This window comes from Mus caroli, unplaced genomic scaffold (genome assembly GCF_978045245.1).
Source record: "Mus caroli unplaced genomic scaffold, Mus_caroli_1 scaffold_10, whole genome shotgun sequence".
Taxonomy (NCBI): domain Eukaryota; kingdom Metazoa; phylum Chordata; class Mammalia; order Rodentia; family Muridae; genus Mus; species Mus caroli.
The window spans coordinates 49181344-49199237 of record NW_028227265.1 but is presented as its reverse complement, the minus strand read 5'-3'; the positions used below and the strand labels follow the sequence as shown (position 1 = coordinate 49199237).

The 17894-nt window shown below is 41.4% G+C and overlaps 1 protein-coding gene across 1 annotated transcript; it reads left to right on the top strand.

Annotated features, from left to right (window-relative positions):
- Positions 1-616: 616 nt before the first annotated feature.
- Positions 617-16806, top strand: LOC110300718 (glycophorin-A). The gene is made up of 8 exons (XM_021170978.2): positions 617-661; positions 2689-2769; positions 3170-3253; positions 7431-7514; positions 9613-9651; positions 11024-11109; positions 12825-12893; positions 15855-16806. The coding sequence occupies exons 1-8, from the start codon at positions 628-630 to the stop codon at positions 15882-15884; spliced, it is 507 nt and encodes a 168-aa protein (XP_021026637.1). The 5' UTR covers positions 617-627; the 3' UTR covers positions 15885-16806.
- Positions 16807-17894: the final 1088 nt, after the last annotated feature.

The following is a 17894-nucleotide window of genomic DNA, read 5'->3' as shown; positions in this document are numbered from 1 at the left end:
TTACTTTTGTTATTTGGGGATTGCCTCACTCTCAGTGAGCAACAGAGCATTTTAAAGCATTGTAAAGCACTAACTGCTTTTACAGCCACAAGGACACTGCAGTTCAGTTTGAATTCCACTTTCCTGGAAGAATTCTCCCGACTCACGTTTCTTTCATTACTGTTTGAGCTGTCACGAGCTTGACAGCCTTTCAAACCTCAGAGTACGCAAACACTGAGTAAAGTTTTCAATGCATGCAGTTCGTACACAAGAAGCCACTTTCTCAAGGGATCATGGGGACCTCCGCATTAGAAACACTCCTACTCTCTCAAGTCCAGCGCCTGCCCTGACCTCTGCAGTCTCTCTATGTCCAGTTGAGTGGTCCTCGCTGCTGCCTTGTGGTGCTCACTTCAATTACATGAAGTAAATTTAACACAGCAGGCAATTCTTTGGAACAAAGATTTTAATTACACTCTGGTCCTCGCAGTTATGCAGACCTCTAGTTATCTTTATTAACAGACACTAAATAATGTTGCATCATTTGAATGCTAGCCAATGTGTGTCAACGGATAGAGGCCCCGGGAAGGTGGGCCTGGGAGATACCAGCAAGTAGGCAAGGCCTTGGTAAGGCTGACAGACACTCCCAGTATGACCGAGAGCACAGCTGCTGTGACAACATCAGGTGAGTGAATATTTTCAGCTTGATGATATTTTATTCTCGATGACTTATTTAAACTATGAATCGCCCCAATGCTGGTTTTCTTACTTCACTGAACCAATGACTGAGCAGTACATTTCGTTTCAGTCTGGAGGATGCGTTTAAATAGGATTCAGCCAGGGACAGGAGTGGCACACTGCAGCCCACAACCATTTGTGCCTGAATAGCAGTTCCCCAGTCTAAGAAATGCCTTTGATTCTAAGCCTAGATAGCAGTAAACTTGTATCAAGTGTAAGTAATATCGTTACATAAATAAGCATGTTACTTTGCTTGGGGCTATGAAGAGACTTATTTCTAAGCTAAGGTTAACTAGTGAAGGTTAGGGTAGACTTATGCCCTTTCTTTTTCAAAACTAGGATAGCCAGTTTCTCCTGCTGAGAGGAGACAAGCTGTCAGCATGAAACTGCGAGGGGTTTCTCTTTGTGGAACTGTTACCACTGCTACTAAGACAACAACAACAAAAACAACAATAACCACAAAGACCTTTCTAATTGCTCTATGGCTGGGCTGAATCCAAAGTAGTATGTTTTTAAAATAAATTAATATAATTTAATTTATTAAAATAATTAAAGTAATTAATTACATTTTTAATTTAAATTTTTTAAAGTTTAATCTAATTTTAAATTTAGATTTAAATTTTAAAAATTATTAAGATAAATTGATATCATAAAATAAATATAAAATAAAATAAATATGTTAATAAAATAAAATATTTTAAAGTAGCCTTACTTTTGGCCTCCTGAGGATATTTTAAGCCATGTTCTCTCAAACACAGTGAGTGACTCTGTGTTAGAAACACACAGCCCAGGCAGTGGGGTGAAGCGTATTTCATCCATGGCACAGCTACGGCCTGAGTCAGGGTGGACAGCAGAGAAGTGCTGAGCTCTCTGTAGGACACTGGGTGAGATTCAGACTCCCTGGCAGAGGGGATGAGGCAAGCGTTAGAAACACGGGCACAAGAAACAGTAGAAGTGAGTTCAAATCTAAGTCTGGTATACCCGAGGCAAATCATTGGCCCTATCTTGGCCTCATCTATAAAATGCAGGCAATACTGATACTGATCTCGTAGATAACCGCATAAGGGCTGAGCTAAGTACCATTAAAATAGGTGCTCGCTATGGTAGCCATGACTGGACACGTGGCGGAATAGTAGTACTCCATGAGGTGTCTGTATCATGTGAGGTCCCTGGCTGCCTTTGTATTTCAGTCCACACAACTAGAGCTGCGATCAGCAGAACATGTGGATATCAGGTATCTTTGGGGTGCTCATTTCACACCCTTTCAATATATAGCCACGGATAGAATGACTGTGTAATATGTTTGGGGTCTCCACAATGTCGGGACAGTGACTTCTTTATAAAGGTTACGTTTATTCCACATCCTCAGAACTTTTTTTCCTTTTTTAAAGAATACCTGTTGCAGCTGGGGAGCATGCTGCGATCCCAGCACTCAGAGGCAGAGGCAGGAGGATCTCTGTGTGTCTGGTCTACATAGCATGACCTGTGTCAAAGCGAAAAGCTGGCAAGATGGCTTTATAACTCAGAGTCCTTGTTCTCTTGCTGAGGCCCTGAGTTCTGTTCCCAGATCCTCCAGAGCAGCTTACAACCATTGCAGCTCCAGTCTTAAGGAGTCTGATGCCTTTTGGGGGCTCCACCAGCACCAGGCACACACAAGGTGCACATACACACATGCAGCCAAACACTCATACCCATAAAACAGAACTAGATAAATCTTTTACAAGTAGCGATTCCAACTGGAGTAAGCCAGCAATTCCCTGGCGGGACTAGCATCCGTTCACACACCGTTGGCCTCTTCTATGTTTATAGGAAGGATCTGTTCGGATCTTTTCCCTGGGTTTACCAATTTCCCCTTGTTTTTGAGGTGTGTTCTGCATTGTGACCTTCTGCCAGACAAACAGTTGACTAATCTTATGCCACTCTGCAGGCTGTGGGAATCATATTTAGCATAACTTTCCTGATTTTTCTTTACAGGTCATTCTCTTACAACCACCTTCCATATATCGTCAAGTCAACATTTCCAAGAAGACCATTCACCATCATTGTCAGGATCGGGTAGGACCTATAAAACATAAGTGCATTACACATTTCCATAGTGAGGAGCACTTGTTGTTCTTGAAAACTAGCGTTTCCAGAACCCACATAGCAGCTCACAGCTGTCTGTAACTCTAGCTCTAGAGGATCTCCTGCCACTGCTGCCTCCCACAGGCACCAGGTACATAAAGGGGTATACACACACACACACACACACACACACACACACACACACAGAGAGAGAGAGAGAGAGAGAGAGAGAGAGAGAGAGAGAGAGAGAGAGAGAAGCAAACACTCATCCCCATAAAATAAAAATCAATAAATGTGTTTTTAAAAAGTAACCATTGTAACTGGAGGTGAGATGGCAGTCCCCTGTGGGCTGTGGGAAGCATTTTATCTAACTTCTTTCTTTTCTGTATAGATTCTCTTCTTCACATAACCACTCCTGTGGTGGCTTCAACTGTAGGTAACCCACATCAGCATTCAGCAACAATGTCAACATCAGGTAGGTTCTGCATTTTTGCATAATAGGTTTGTAGCCATTAGTATTTTATCTGAATCCCTAGTAAGATGTATATGCAATGTCTTCTGGGGTTAATGAACTGACATTAAAAAACAAATCAAACAGACACTCCCGTGGTTGTCTCTGGGGATAGGTTCCTGAATCTCTTGTCCCTGAGGATTTTTCCTAAGCAGAAATTTTTCTGCAAAGAGAATCAGTCACATCGTACACTGAAGAAACATTTAAAAGATTTAGAAAATCAAGATGAATGAACACAACTGCTGCGTCTTAGGAAGCCTATACTGAGAGGCGCTTGCACCACGGTGGAGAAGACGCGTGACAATGGTCACTGTGCTGTGGTCGTTAGAATCAGCTTAGAGGCTCCTGGTGAAGCAGCAGAGGACCGAGCAAGGAGTCACAGTGGTCATGTCAGGCAGGGCTTGGTGTCACTCTCTCCTTTTAGTGTTTCAGTGAGTTTGTCTCTACTGTGAGGTAGATATTCATCCTCATACCTTCTGTAACTAAAAGTATCAAAAATGGCTGTAATAAAACCCCAGGCCACCCCTCTGCTTGAACCATAACATAATGAGGTGGTGTTTGGGCCAATGCCTAATTCATAGCCGTCAATGTCCCTTGCCCCAAGTATTGCCTAGCTTTCCCCAAGTTTCCTTGCCCCATGAGCACCTCAGCAAAGCTCTGTGAGAGGAGATCTAGACCTTATCTCCTCCTCAGACATGTCCTGAGATGTTTTAGATCAGGCTCAAGTTCAGCAGCTGGCCTGAACCTCCTCTAAGGTGTATAGAACAAAAACACTGGCCAATTTAAACAATGAACTTGACAGAATTCAGGAAAACAACCCACTCAATTCAAGGAAGAATAATTTAGTTCCTGGTAATGTGTGTGGATATAAGTAAAAGGGGGTTTGCTGTCTTTCTTCCAGTAAGGGTGAAAAGAGACATCTTCATTGAGTAGCACTAGCCTTAGCATCACTTTGTCAACATTTCCTAGCAGTTCCCATGCAGGTAGCAAGCATACATGCTCAGTGCTGTTACCAATCTGTTGGCCTTCTCCATCCAAGGCTACAAAGGCAGGTGTCCTAACTTCACAGAAACTATCTCCAAAGAGAATTGCCTTCTATTGGTTTTTGTTGAACAGGGTTGCGATGTATATTTAAACACTGTGTATTTGTTCAAAGAAAATGAGACTTTGTAAGGAGTTTTTACTGAATCCTGACCCAAGCCCCAATCAATTTTTCTACCAGTTCTGTGCAGTCAGTATTCCATTTGCAGATGAAAATCAAACTGGGAATTTGAAATATTTTGAAAACTTACCTGAAGCCAGTGAGCAGAGACATTGCAGTGCAAATCTGGGCAGTTTTAATACAGTATCCTCACAATTAACCAATGTCCTACCACCACCACCCCCAAAAAACAGTCACTTAATTTTTTTATCAGCATGAGATGTGCCTGAGATAATGTTCACCGTGACTCCTTCTTAGGTGTTTGCTCCACACATAGTGATGTGTATTTATCACCATGGTCTGGCTTCAGAACATTTCATTATTCCAAAATGCAGTCAGGCTCATTTTCAGTCACTCCCCACCCCCATGCCCGCAGCACCATAGTAACGACTAAGTTTCTTTCTGATATGAAGAAAATGTACTTTGCAGTGTGCCGATCCAGGTTATTGAAAATAAGATTTTCCCTTCTGGATCGAAACCCTGTGCCACTGATCTTTGTGTCTGTCCACTAGGGCAACAGCACACTCTAAACACTGCAGTTTTTCTTTTTGTTTGTCTTTGTTTTGTTTTGTTTGTTTGTTTTTGTCGTGAGTTTTGAACTCAGGAAGTTTGAATCTTCAGACTGTGTTCTTGAGTACTGTTTTAGCTGTTTGGATCTCTTAATTCCATGGGTATTTCAGGATCAGTTTTCCTATTCTGTTGAAACACTGAACGCACGTGCTCAATGTGGTCAGCATTGATACAATGTATGCACTATTCATAATCTCACTATACAGTGGTGAAAGATACAGAGACAATTGGCCAAAGTGGCCTGGTGTGGAGTTATTTGCATTTAGGTAATTACACCCCAGCCAAGGAGCTTGATGAATATGCTGTGACGGTTTTCTTTCTCACACCCAACTGAATTCCAGACTTGGGTCCTCCTTCCTCTTACGATGTGAATGTGTTCTGCTTCTTTTCCCCGCTAACTGAAGCCATTAGTGAAGGCTGATTGTCTTCCTTGTGAGTACAGCTATTAAGCTGCCTCTAAACCCATAAGACAACCCTGTTAACATTTTACTCTTTTGTAACTCGGATTACATTTTTTAATCTAAGAGCAACTCTTTGATATGGCCAGTCACATTGTGATTATACTCAATATTCAATATGATAGAAGTTAAATTGAAAATACAAAACAAGACAAATACAGCAATCTATTTGAGGTCACCTGGACAATGGATGGTGATGCTGAGGTTTGTAGCTCACTAGAAAAAAAAATATATTGTACAGGTTCCCTCTTTGTCTTCCTTCCTGAGCAGAAATTCAAAATCCTTCTGTCAGGCAATGAAAGAGTGCTCCTACTTTGCAAGGAAATGAGAGCAGGCATAATGACAAAGCAGACGCTCATTTATTTATGGGAGAATTAGAAGTAAACGTAATCATTTGTGATTGCAAGTCAGATGGACTGCATATTTTTCTGGACCTGTCACAATTGAAGAAACCTGTTAAAATGTCCTACCGTATTTCTGTCAGGTTTCCCCTGCTGTTCCCAGTCCATGCTCGGTGTTCAGGAGCTATAATCCCCCATATTTACATAAGCATCATTTTCAATGTGCCCTTTATGCAGATAGCCCTCCTAATCCTTTTCAAGATCAGGTGCTTGCTACCAAGCTTAACACCCTAAAATTGATCCCCAGAATCCACACCGTGTACATAAATAAATAAAGCAAATGTGTTGAAAGTATGAAGTATATTCACATTTATTTGCTCTTACCCTCTCTTACATATGAAAAGCCATTTAGCCTATTCATTGTTACACTGGGCATCTTTATGTCTTAATTGATCATACAGGAGACTGATAAAGTTGTACATGAACCAAATGGCCAGTGGCTTATACGTGCCTTGAGTAAACTTCCGGTGTCTCATGAGCTATAGATTCCCTCAGTTCTGTGACAGTGAAGTATTCATAGACGAGACAGCTAGGCAGAGCCATCTCAAAATATAATGGGAAGTTCATGGCTCACTAGTGTAGGCATGCCACATCTTGATTGAATAATGGAACTGTCTCAAAGGATCTAAGAACCCTGATAACATAGCCAAAGAGGCTCATTAGAGAAATATGGGGTACAAGGAACTATACATAGCCTGTGGGCTTTGAACAACCTGCAACTTAAGAGTGGCCTTTATTTTTTTTAAGTGCTTAAGACAACAATAAAAGAAAAAAGACAACAATAAAAGAACATTTGACAGCATGTGAATGTTCTGTGAGCTCGGCCTTTTCTGTCCATCTATCCTGACTGGAGTACAGCCAAATCCTCTCCTTACACCCTGTCTGCCTGCTTTTGCACAAGAACAATCTAAATTGACAGTTCTTCACTAAAGGCAATGTTCGCCAGTGATAAGGACTCTGGAAGGAGGGCTGGCTTGTTGGTAAGAGGGCTGCTTATCCAGAACATTCTCAGCTATAAGGATGGGTTCCCTCACGAAGCTCTGTATCCACCCTCTCCCTGCATGAGGTTGATAGTGGTTTTTCATCCACTGAGCCTGTAATGTAGGATAAAGTCCACACTGTGTGGAGCCTGCCTAACCCTGGAGCCTATCCCTCCACTGCTCTATCCCTTTCCTCTCCTGAACTATGAAGGAGCTATGTGGGCACCTGTAGTGCCCACAACTTGTAATGGTGTCTTGAATTCTAGAGCATCTGTGATACTATTGATTCTATACCTAAACCTCCATGCAGTCTAAGTCTGGTGACATACATTTATGCTGTCTGACTCTGTGTCTGTGCTGTGTGGACGTCTGAAGCTGGGGCCAATAGGTGTTGGATGAAGTTGGCTTCTCTGTGTGGACGTCTGAAGCTGGGGCCAATCGGTGTTGGATGAAATTGGCTTCTGCTGAGTTCTTTCTGATGCACCTGGTTACTCCATGTTTATTCTATCTCTCAACTTCTGTTTTGCACAGCTATTAATGTCACACCTCATCACACGGCCCCTACTGAAGTGACTGCTGTGTTCGAAGAACACCCTGTCTCCCCCCCCATTGGAGGTTTGTTATACTTTCATTAGTTGCCCTGGAGTCTGTGTTGTGATGGAGATAGGATCAGACGGATGACATGATGACTGTAGGGAAACTGACTAACACTGAGAAATGCAAGCTAAGTGGACAGGTTCCCCCTGTGCAGGGGCTCTTGACTTGGAATAGTGCACAGAAATAACTCTGTATCAGAGAAATTACTGTGAATCAAAAACCAAACCAAACAAAACAAAAAGCCTGGGAACATGCCCAAATGATAAATGTGACCATAAAATGGGGAGTGGGGTGAAAAATAAAGGGAGCCAGGAGTGAGCCCGAAGGCCATAAAGAGTCTGGAGAAAACCAAATGATCTCACCTGAGCTGACCCTGCTCCCCTACAGACCTCGAATCATTACTAATGGGGCCTCCATGCCATTAATCTTAAAAGGAAGCCAGTCCCCCACAGTGTTTCTCCACAGATTACTTAGAGGTAGGTAAGAGAGCGGGCCCAGTGACAGACAGATCCCAGTGCCTGCAAAATGATAGCCTGTAAGCCAGTTGGGTGATAAGATAAGGGGTGGGCCTGTAGTACATTCGCTTGAGCGATCTCTCTCCCTCCCTTCCTACCTCTCCCGCTGGTCTAGTTTTATAGAAGGAAGAACACAATTTCACAAAACCTGGTTCAAAGTAAGGAGGTTAGTGGTCTTCTGTGAGTGGTGTTTAGGGAAGGCACATTTACAGTAGAGCCTGAGAAAGTCTCAGTGTGGCTGCAGGATCCTAAGTAAGATGGCATTATTAGGAAGGGTCTCCTGAGATGAATGGAAGCAATGACTTTCAAAAGCCAAGGGAGAAAAATAAGGCCAAGTGTGTAGAACTAATTATCTCACTCATGGCTATGATTAACAGTCTCAACCTCAGCATGAAGACAAAATGACAATGTCAGCTGGGACCCAGTTAGATCCTATGTGGACACACAGTGCTACATGACAAAAATTCTATAAATGACAGCTGACTAGGGGACAGGCACTGTTCATTTTCATACCTTAGTTAATAGATTCTAACAACAACTCAGAGACATAAAAGTTATAATTCTTATTTTCTCTGAAAAAAAAAAACAAACAAAGAAACCACAACCTGCAAAGCACAGAGAAGTTGAGCAATGTGCTTAAGAACTTACATAAGTGGAAGGCATCCCTGATTCAACCAAGGCCAACAGGCTCAGCACCAAAGAATGAAGAGACAAGCTTTGATGAACCTTTAGGTTTTGGATAAATTTTGCCACCTTCCAGAATTCTCAGTCCTGGAAAGTACCAAAATACATTCAATGTCTTGGCTGTGTGATACCATGTCATATGAAACAATTATCCCAGGGGAGAGTCTGTGCAGTGAGAGGCATGGAGATAGCACATCTACAGCTGCAAATACAAAGCAGAGGGAGCCATTAAGACGTGACACAAGTGACTACTAAAGCCTGTCACCAACACTGAATTCCCTCCAGCTAGGCTCACCCTCCCTATATCCTCATCAAAGAGTTCCACCACCAAGAAGCAAGTGTTCAAACACTCATCTGAACCAAAAAATGGACAAGGAAAACAGATCCTTTTGGCACTGAACAGCCAAGCTGGCGTGCTCTTCCTTGGAGAAGGCTGTGCCCCATCCCCAGCATTCCTCAATTTCCTATAGTTCTCTCAAAACAGAGTCAGCATCGTATGGCCTGAACAAGTTATATTTAGGAATATATACGTATATATGTATATACAAATAAATATGTGTATGCAATAACAGTTTTTTTAAATAACAAGACCATAAATTTGAAGGCAGTGGGGAGGGGTCCATGGGAGATTTGAGAGAGAAGAAATGGAAGGGAGAAATGTAATTAAATTTCAATCTCAAAAGGAAAAGACAAAGCAGGGGGAAGGAGGGGGAAACTGAGAAAGGGGATAACATTTTAAATATAAATAAAGAAAATATTCAATAAGAAAGAAAAAAAGAAAATAAGAAACCCTGTACTACCAAAAGGTTTTTGTTTTGTTTTGTTTTGTTTTGTTTTGTTTTGTTTTGTTTTGTTTTGTTTTGTTGCAAAGGCATACCCCACTAATTCTGACTTACTTTGAAAACTTGATTTTTCAGGAATGCCGTCACCAATTGAACACGATTTTCCTGCACTAGGTATGTTGATATGTGTTGATGAAATGTCAACCATCACACTTTTAAGTTGTAGGGTTTCAGTTTCAAATATGTAATAATTGACAAAGTTTCATGTTTAAAAGAGGATATATGTCATTAACATTAGTAACAAAAGCAAATGTTCCTGATTTTGAAGGAATAATTTTTTAAACCTTGGATATAGGAATGGATAATTTGATTTTTTTCCTGTTATATTTTTGTAATTTTTTAAATCAACTATAAACTTCTGAGAAAAAAAATCTCTTCATTTATTAAACAAACAAACAAACAAACAAAAAACGGAGTCTTCCTTTTTCTGCTAATTAGTTGACATAATATCAAAAATACCGAGAAAGCATTCCTGACTCAGTCCTGATTCACCTTCAGCCACGTCTTTAAAACCTCCACTGCGAGTAGGATCATGCCCGCTGCCCTTGAAGGTGCTGAGGACTTCACTGTGCGCTATGTCATTACCCTGTAACTTTCAACTCTGTCGTACTACTTGACCAGTGTTCTCATTTAATTTGTGAGAAAGACGGATTGTAGACCTTCACCACAATCTCACTAGAAATATCTGATTCAAGGAAAAGGCTGTGTAACACATGTAGGAAGGGACACTACACCTTTAAAAGCTACTTTTGCTCTTAAAGTCAATAATCTGTATTAAAGACATAATTTGCCAGATGAATGTGTCAATTTACTGGAATGTCTAGCCTGCATTCCGTTTATTTCATTGATCTGCACTATAAATATACTGCAAAAATGAGAAGTCCTTCCAACTTACTTAATTTAAAACACTTTATTCACAATATGCCAAAGTTTGCCTACGTATTCGTCCTTGTATCAGCGAGTGTACAGGAAATGTGCCGTAACATGTGAAAAAGCTCAGAAAACGGTGCTTTTAACTGTTGCTGACTGTGTAACTCAGCATCAGTAGACTTAATTTACTCATTTGTAAGCTATTTGTGTAACTTCTCTTCCAAACCTGTGATTCTATGATCCATTTCATACTCTTTGATACATTAAAATGTTGTTTTCTCTAGTAATGTTAAAACCATCAAGAGTTTGTGGTGTTTCCCCACCAATGCAGAATATCCACAGACTCTTGACTGTGATTAATGCCTGCAAACATTGAACTTTGGCCTCAGAACTCTGAGGTCCTGGTCAGAAGTTAACTCACTGTGTGACTCAGAAACAGAAAGTTCCAGAATCCTACAAGAATACTGTCAAAATCCAACATTTTTGAAGATTAAATGTACACAAAATCATGAAATATTAATGCATTTTCTATAAACAGGTAAGATTATATCACCCTGTTCAGTTTTTCAAATAACACAGTTCATTTTGCGTTTTCTTTGCTTTTTGTCTTCCATAGTGATGATACTCATAATTTTGGGCGCGATGGCAGGGATTATCGGAACTATCCTTCTCATCTATTACTTTATCAGCCGAATGACAAAGGTAAGAGTTACCTGTTGCATCTCAAGTGCCAGTGTGAACAAGCTTGGGGGCATGTTCTTCTGCATATAACTGAACACACAGAGGAAGAGAATCTTATAAAACTCCACCCTCTTAAACTGGACACAGAAAGACATGGAATCCTTCACTGAACTGTCTTGCATTTGCCAAATTTAAGATGACTCTTGCCTATAAATTTATTCTCCATGCCTCCAATGTAAGGTTCCACAAAGTTCTTGCCTAATATGGTTTAGTATATTTTGATGGCTAGAGAGGAGCCAGTCAGATTTCTACTTTAATTTGTGTATAAAATATTTAAGACAATATGTCATGCTTAAGATACATTTAGAACTTTTACTTATTTCATTTTTAAGATTTATATTTTAATTGTGTGCATGTGCACATATGCGTGTGTTTGCATTAGTTTGTGTGTCTGTGTGCATGAGTTTATATGTGTGTTTGTGTGAGTTATGTATGTATTTCAGGAATTTGTGCATGTGTTTGCATGCCTGTGTGTGTGTGTATGTGTGTGTGTGTGTGTGTGTGTGTGAGTTTATGTGTACCATGTTTATGCAGCTGCCTCCAGAGGCCAGAAGTCATCAAATCCCCTAGAACTGGTTGTAAGTAGCCCAGTATGGGTGCTGGAAACTGAATCTTGGTCCTTTGCAAGAGCAGTTAACTGATCCAAACCACTGAATAGTCTTTTCAGCCACACCTCCTCTTATTTCTATTCCCATTGTTTCTGAAATAAATTATCAAAAATTCATCCATGATTTTTCACTGTGTGACTTTTTAATAATAAAGCTATTTTAAAATACATACTATAAGACTGTACTTTCAGGGGTTATTTCTATAATTTGTTAAGTACATACTGCACAGCTTTCTAAAGCACATAAACATCTACCTAAGACATTTAAGACCCAAAACCTGTGTGTGTGTGTGTGTGTATTCCTGATGCTGCCACTGGATCTGTAATGCTAGGTCCTATGTCCTGAACACCAAGTCACATAAGGTTGACAGCTGCGCACTTTGCATCTTCTATTCTCTCTCTCTCTCTCTCTCTCTCTCTCTCTCTCTCTCTCTCTCTCTCTCTCTCTCTCACTGTAAAAAAGTTACTTTCTGAGAAAACATGTGAAAATGAAATTCTCTCTTAGCTGATATTCAAACCCTGAAATTCCTGGCTGGAAAAACTCATAGAATAGGCTCTCTTTGTATACAAAAGAATTTGGATCTGGCCAACATGACTCAGGAATCATACTTCATTCATTTTTTATTTTATTTCCATTTTCAGTATTCACTAGAACAGAGAATATGGAAAAATCAGTCTATAGGATAATATGACCCTTGTTGAATTGAATACTATTTAGAAATGCAGATATAAATTTAAATCAGTGAGTTGGACATGGTGGTACATGCCTTTAATCCCAACACTTGGGACGCAGAGGCAGATGAATCTCTATAAGTTTGAGGCCATCCTAGACTACAGAGAAGGCTCTAAAATAGTCTGGGCTACTTAGTGACAACAAATACAAAACAGAATTTAAACCAGTGTTCATATGTGTCTATGAACCAGGGACTTTCCCAATATAATTAAACTACACAATGTTTAACCAAAAGTAAAGGGTTTTAGAAAAAATGTTTCATTTGAAACATTTTTATTTTCAGGGTATCTTTAACTTAAAACACAGTGGTGATAGTTTTTTGTCTTTTATTTCTAGAAAAGTTCAGTTGACATCCAATCTCCTGAGGGTGGTGACAACAGTGTGCCTTTGAGTTCTATTGAGCAGGTTGGTATTGATGTCTGTATTGTCGTTTGCATGGGGGGAACAGAAAGGGATTGGTAGATTCTGTCTTTCGGAGTCATAGGGTAGAAGAGTACCTGCATTTGCCAATGCTACATTTATAAGCCTGATTTTATTTTTAATGTGAGAATTGCTGTGGCTTAAAGAGTCTCTCCTAGTTACTTCTTAGTTCCCAGCCTGCAAAGGATGCACCTAAGAGACTCAGCAGTGATTAGGATATGATGCTCCAGCTGTGGAGACAGCCAGCTTCCAAACTTCCACCCCACTCCATAGCTGTAAAACCTTGTGAAAGTTGCCCTTCTTTTCCCAGCACATAGGAGGCTGTGGATTGGAGGAAGGAAGATTGTGGACTGGAGGATAGATGGCCTGGGCTATGATGTGGGAGCTACAAGGAGCACACATGCCTGTTAGGTGTTATCAGCACTTTAGACTTCATTCCTAAGTGAGCTCCTTACACCCTGTAGCAAGGCTGGACTCCTGATCCCACTTCCTTATGCAGGTGCTAACTTGGTACACACATGGAAGATTGCAGGGACATTTGTTCATCTAGAAGAATATTGCCCCAGGGTCATTGTCTGTTTAAAGAGAATTTATTACCAACCTTAAAGATGGGGAATAAGTCAAGTGTGGTGCCACACACCTTTAATCCCAGCACTTGTGAAGCAATGGCAGGTGAATTTCTGTAAATTTAAGGCTGGGCTAGTCTACATAGTGAGTTTCAGGACAGCCAGTGTGTGTAGAGAGGTCCTATCACAAAGAAAAAAAGAAAAGTGGGAGATTTTACATCTTAAAAAGAAAGTGTCAGGCCCAGTGAAGGTGGCACATTGCATTTAATCCCACTACTCTGAAGGCAGATGCAGGGAATCTCTGTGAGTTCAAGGCCAGCATGGTCTTAAGAGTGAGTTCAAGGACAGTCAGGGTTACACAGATAAACCCTGTCTGGAAAAGCCAAAAAAAAGAAAAAAGGAAGAAGAGGGGAGGGGAGGGGAGGGGAGGGGAGGGGAGGGGAGGGGAGGGGAGGGGAGGGGAGGGGAGGGGAGGGAGGAAGGAGACAGAGGAAGGAAGGGAGGGGAGGAAGGAGGAAGGAGACAGAGGAAGGGGAGGGGAGGGGAGGGGAGGGGAGGGGAGGGGAGGGGAGGGGAGGGGAGGGGAGGGGAGGGGAGGGGAGGGGAGGGGAGGGGAGGGGAGGGGAGGGGAGGGGAGGGGAGGGGAGGGGAGGGGAGGGGAGGGGAGGGGAGGGGAGGGGAGGGGAGGGGAGGGGAGGGGAGGGGAGGGGAGGGGAGGGGAGGGGAGGGGAGGGGAGGGGAGGGGAGGGGAGGGGAGGGGAGGGGAGGGGAGGGGAGGGGAGGGGAGGGGAGGGGAGGGGAGAGGAGAGGAGAGGAGAGGAGAGGAGAGGAGAGGAGAGGAGAGGAGAGGAGAGGAGAGGAGAGGAGAGGAGAGGAGAGGAGAGGAGAGGAGAGGAAAGGAAAGGAAAGGAAAGGAAAGGAAAGGAAAGGAAAGGAAAGGAAAGGAAAGGAAAGGAAAGGAAAGGAAAGGAAAGGAAAGGTCCTTTGTAGGAAAGACATTAGACTTTAACAACAAACACTGGGAGCCTCCATACTAGTAAGAAAAGAATTCAGTGGATCTGAGGACTCTATAGTTTGGCTACACACTGCAGATATAGTTTATTTGCTCCATTATGGCCTTGTTTCCCACCATTAGTGCAGTTCTCAGGAAACTGCCTGAAGCATCAGCCTAAGTGGGATGTGCTGGGAGAGAAGTCGGCCCAGAACAATGAGTTAGAATGTTCAATATCAATTTAAGTTGTTCCCATAATTATTAAAATTCATAACAAGTGAACCAAATTTCAGCTTCATTCTTTCCCCATATTTGTGAAGAATAAATAATTGAGAGTCTGTTTGTGAGTGAAGTGAGTTACAGAGTTCAAAGGCATCCCATAAGAGATGTGAGAAAATACAAAATTGTTTAAAAATGCTTTAGTTCTTTTTTTAATTTTACTTATTTACATTTCAAATGTTATCCCCTTTCCAGGATTCCCCTCTGCAAACCCCCTACCCCATCCCCCTTACCCTGCTTCTATGAAGGTGCTCCCCCACCCACCCACGCACTCCTACCTCACCACCCTAGCATTCCTCTACACTGGGACATCAAGCCTCCACAGGACCAAGGGTCTCCCCTCCCATTGATGCCAGATAAGGCCCTTCAGCTCCTTCAGTCCTTCCCCTAACTCCTCCATTGGAGTCATGTGCTCAGTCTGATGGTTGGTTACTTTATGTAATATTTTACCACAGTGATGCTGAAGGTGAAGTCCTGAGGCCAGGATGGCTCTGTGACCTCTGTAAGAACCAGGCATCGATCGGCAGGAATGAGCAAGGCAGAGAGCTGTGGCTTTGGGGTACTTGGCTGTGACTTGGGCTTGGTGGGGAATTAAAATGAGTAAACTGAATCAGGAGCCACTGTAGCATCCTTGTGTGCCCCACCAGTCCATGGCTCACTGGGGATGTCTGGGAGACTGTCTTGTGGCACCAAACTCAGCTTCTCAGCAGGCACAAGAAACCATTATTCCTAAGAGTGGATCACAGACTTGACAGCCTGCCTTCAATTTGAACACCTGTATCTAAATCAACTTACTTCATTACTGCCTTAGCACTAGGCTCTGCCACTACCCTCCTATGAGTTTCTCATCTCTAGAGAAAGGAGCAGGAGAAATGTGCTTGTTTCTCACCAAGATTTCTAGAATAAATTTTCTAAAGGAAAACAAACAAACAAATGGAAATCCTCAAGTAGGGATAAATGAAAGATATTTTACAACAGTTATATTCAAAGGCTACTCCAAGAGTGTAGAATCCAGGTATATATTCGGTGCAGCGATTTCGTGTTATTTTAAGTATAACTGTGTCTTGTATGACTGCTTTGTGACCCCCCCTCAATCCCATCCTTCTACAGACTCCTAATCAAGAGTCCTCCAGTGTTTGAAAGACCTCAAGGAAAACAAGACTTCAATCAAGGGAAAAATAATGCAATAATCGGATGTTTCAGTAAATTATGTACCTTCCTGAACTACACCGTTGTAAGAAGAAAATGTCAGCTTTTGAGTCTGTGATTCACTATGGGGATGGGAAACTCTGTTAATTAATAACTGAAGATGAACAAGAGCTTCCTTGTGTGCTTGATTTTGCTCGCAGAAATTTTTGTAACTGCTTGACTAGATATTTTGCTCAAAAATTTCAATTGCGTTTGTGTGCCGTCCTTTAAGGCTGATGTATTCAACTCTGTTATGGTTTGTTCCTGGTGACATCACAGAAGGGCTTTTACTGTCTCCATGAAATCCAAGATTTCTCATCGCTTCAACCCCAGAGCCCATTTTTATTTAAGTAAATTAAAAGACCAGTAAGTCTTCCCGTGTTCTTCCTTGCCAGGCAGGCAGCACACAGCTCTCTTCCTAGGAAGGATGCTTTGCCAACACTCAGAAATGCCACAAACATAAATGTATCTAAGGACACTCACAGCCCTCATTCAGTGTGTAAGTCAATACAAAAAGTATTTACTATTTTAAACAGGAAGTTGCTTTTTTGGATAATTCAAAATAATTTGACAGTGGCACATTAACTCCTTCAGAGTATGGACCAGTGTGTCATGTTGCAAAGAGAAGTTTCCGGAACCACTCAGAGTACCCCCTAAGGATAAAAATAATTAAGGCCCTTTCCTTGCAGTGGAAATCAGAGAGTGACTACTGTAACTGCAAGTGAGAGGCATGGGTGAAAGCGTTAGTAACTGGGTTTTCAACAAACTGGAACCCATCCAGTGGAATCTTCCCTTCTTAATAAAACTTTGAACTCAGGGGCTTTGTGACTATACTGCTGCCTTTCCTTTATAGAGAAACTTAAGATACTAAATGTTTTTTAAGAGGACGTGACTTTGGGAGGGGTGGGAGGTAGGGGGTGGATCTGGGACTGGCAAAAGGAGAGAGTAAGGGATGAAAATGTTCAAAATACATTGTATGAAATTCTCAAGAATTAATAAAAAATATATTTTAAAAAAATCAATATAAAACAAAACCTGTGACTGTCTATTTCCAAGTTGACAAAAGTCCATACGGCTTCCCTTGCTTTATGATAACTAAGTAAATAACTATATGTACATATTTAGACTTGGAAACAAATCTATTTTTAATGTGTTTTCTTTTTAAAAATCTGCCTGTATATTCAGCGAATGTTTTATATTTGCCACCTATTTAAAATAAAAGAATGGCAATAAATAGAGAATATTTGTTGAGATATATTTAAGTAGGCTTAAGAATATCATTAAGTTAATTTAATTCAATGATGACCCAAATGCCACAGTAATTTTAAGTGTACTTATTTCAATAAATATAAAACATTAGACTAAGAGAGGCTGTGAGTCTAACCTTGTCTCTAAAGCAATTTACTGGTCAAATGATTAGAGTGACGCTGCTGCCTCAGCTCCAGAATGCAGAGGATAATTAAGGAGTAAGTTGCTTTCACCTCCTTGAACTGTTCTGGTGGTTTCTATGGACTTCTCTACTGCCTTTCATAGTGAAATTTAGTGTTTGTAAGAAGGGTAACTTTTATCCTCTTTGTATTTTTTTTTTACAATTAAATCAGTAGAAAAAGAAGAAAGAAACAATTCTCTCCTGTGAACATCATCATCGACTCCATGTTTGACTCTAGTTGAAGTTCTTAAAATTGGAGATTGAGGCAAGCAAGGGTGGTGTAGCTAGTTAGAAAACCGTTTCTCTGATGCTGCACTGTGGTCCCACGTTGCACCTCTCCGCTGGGGTGTGAGAAAGATGTTTGGGCAGGAGAATAGGGAGACTACACTAGACGACATTTATCCTACCCTGTTGGGCTTGTGGCAAAGGGGTAGGAGAACGCAGCCTGGGCTGAGGGACTCAGATCGAGTGAAAAAAAAAAAAAACCGACATAGGCTGAGGTCGAAGCTGAGGATTCCTGACTCCTGGGCATC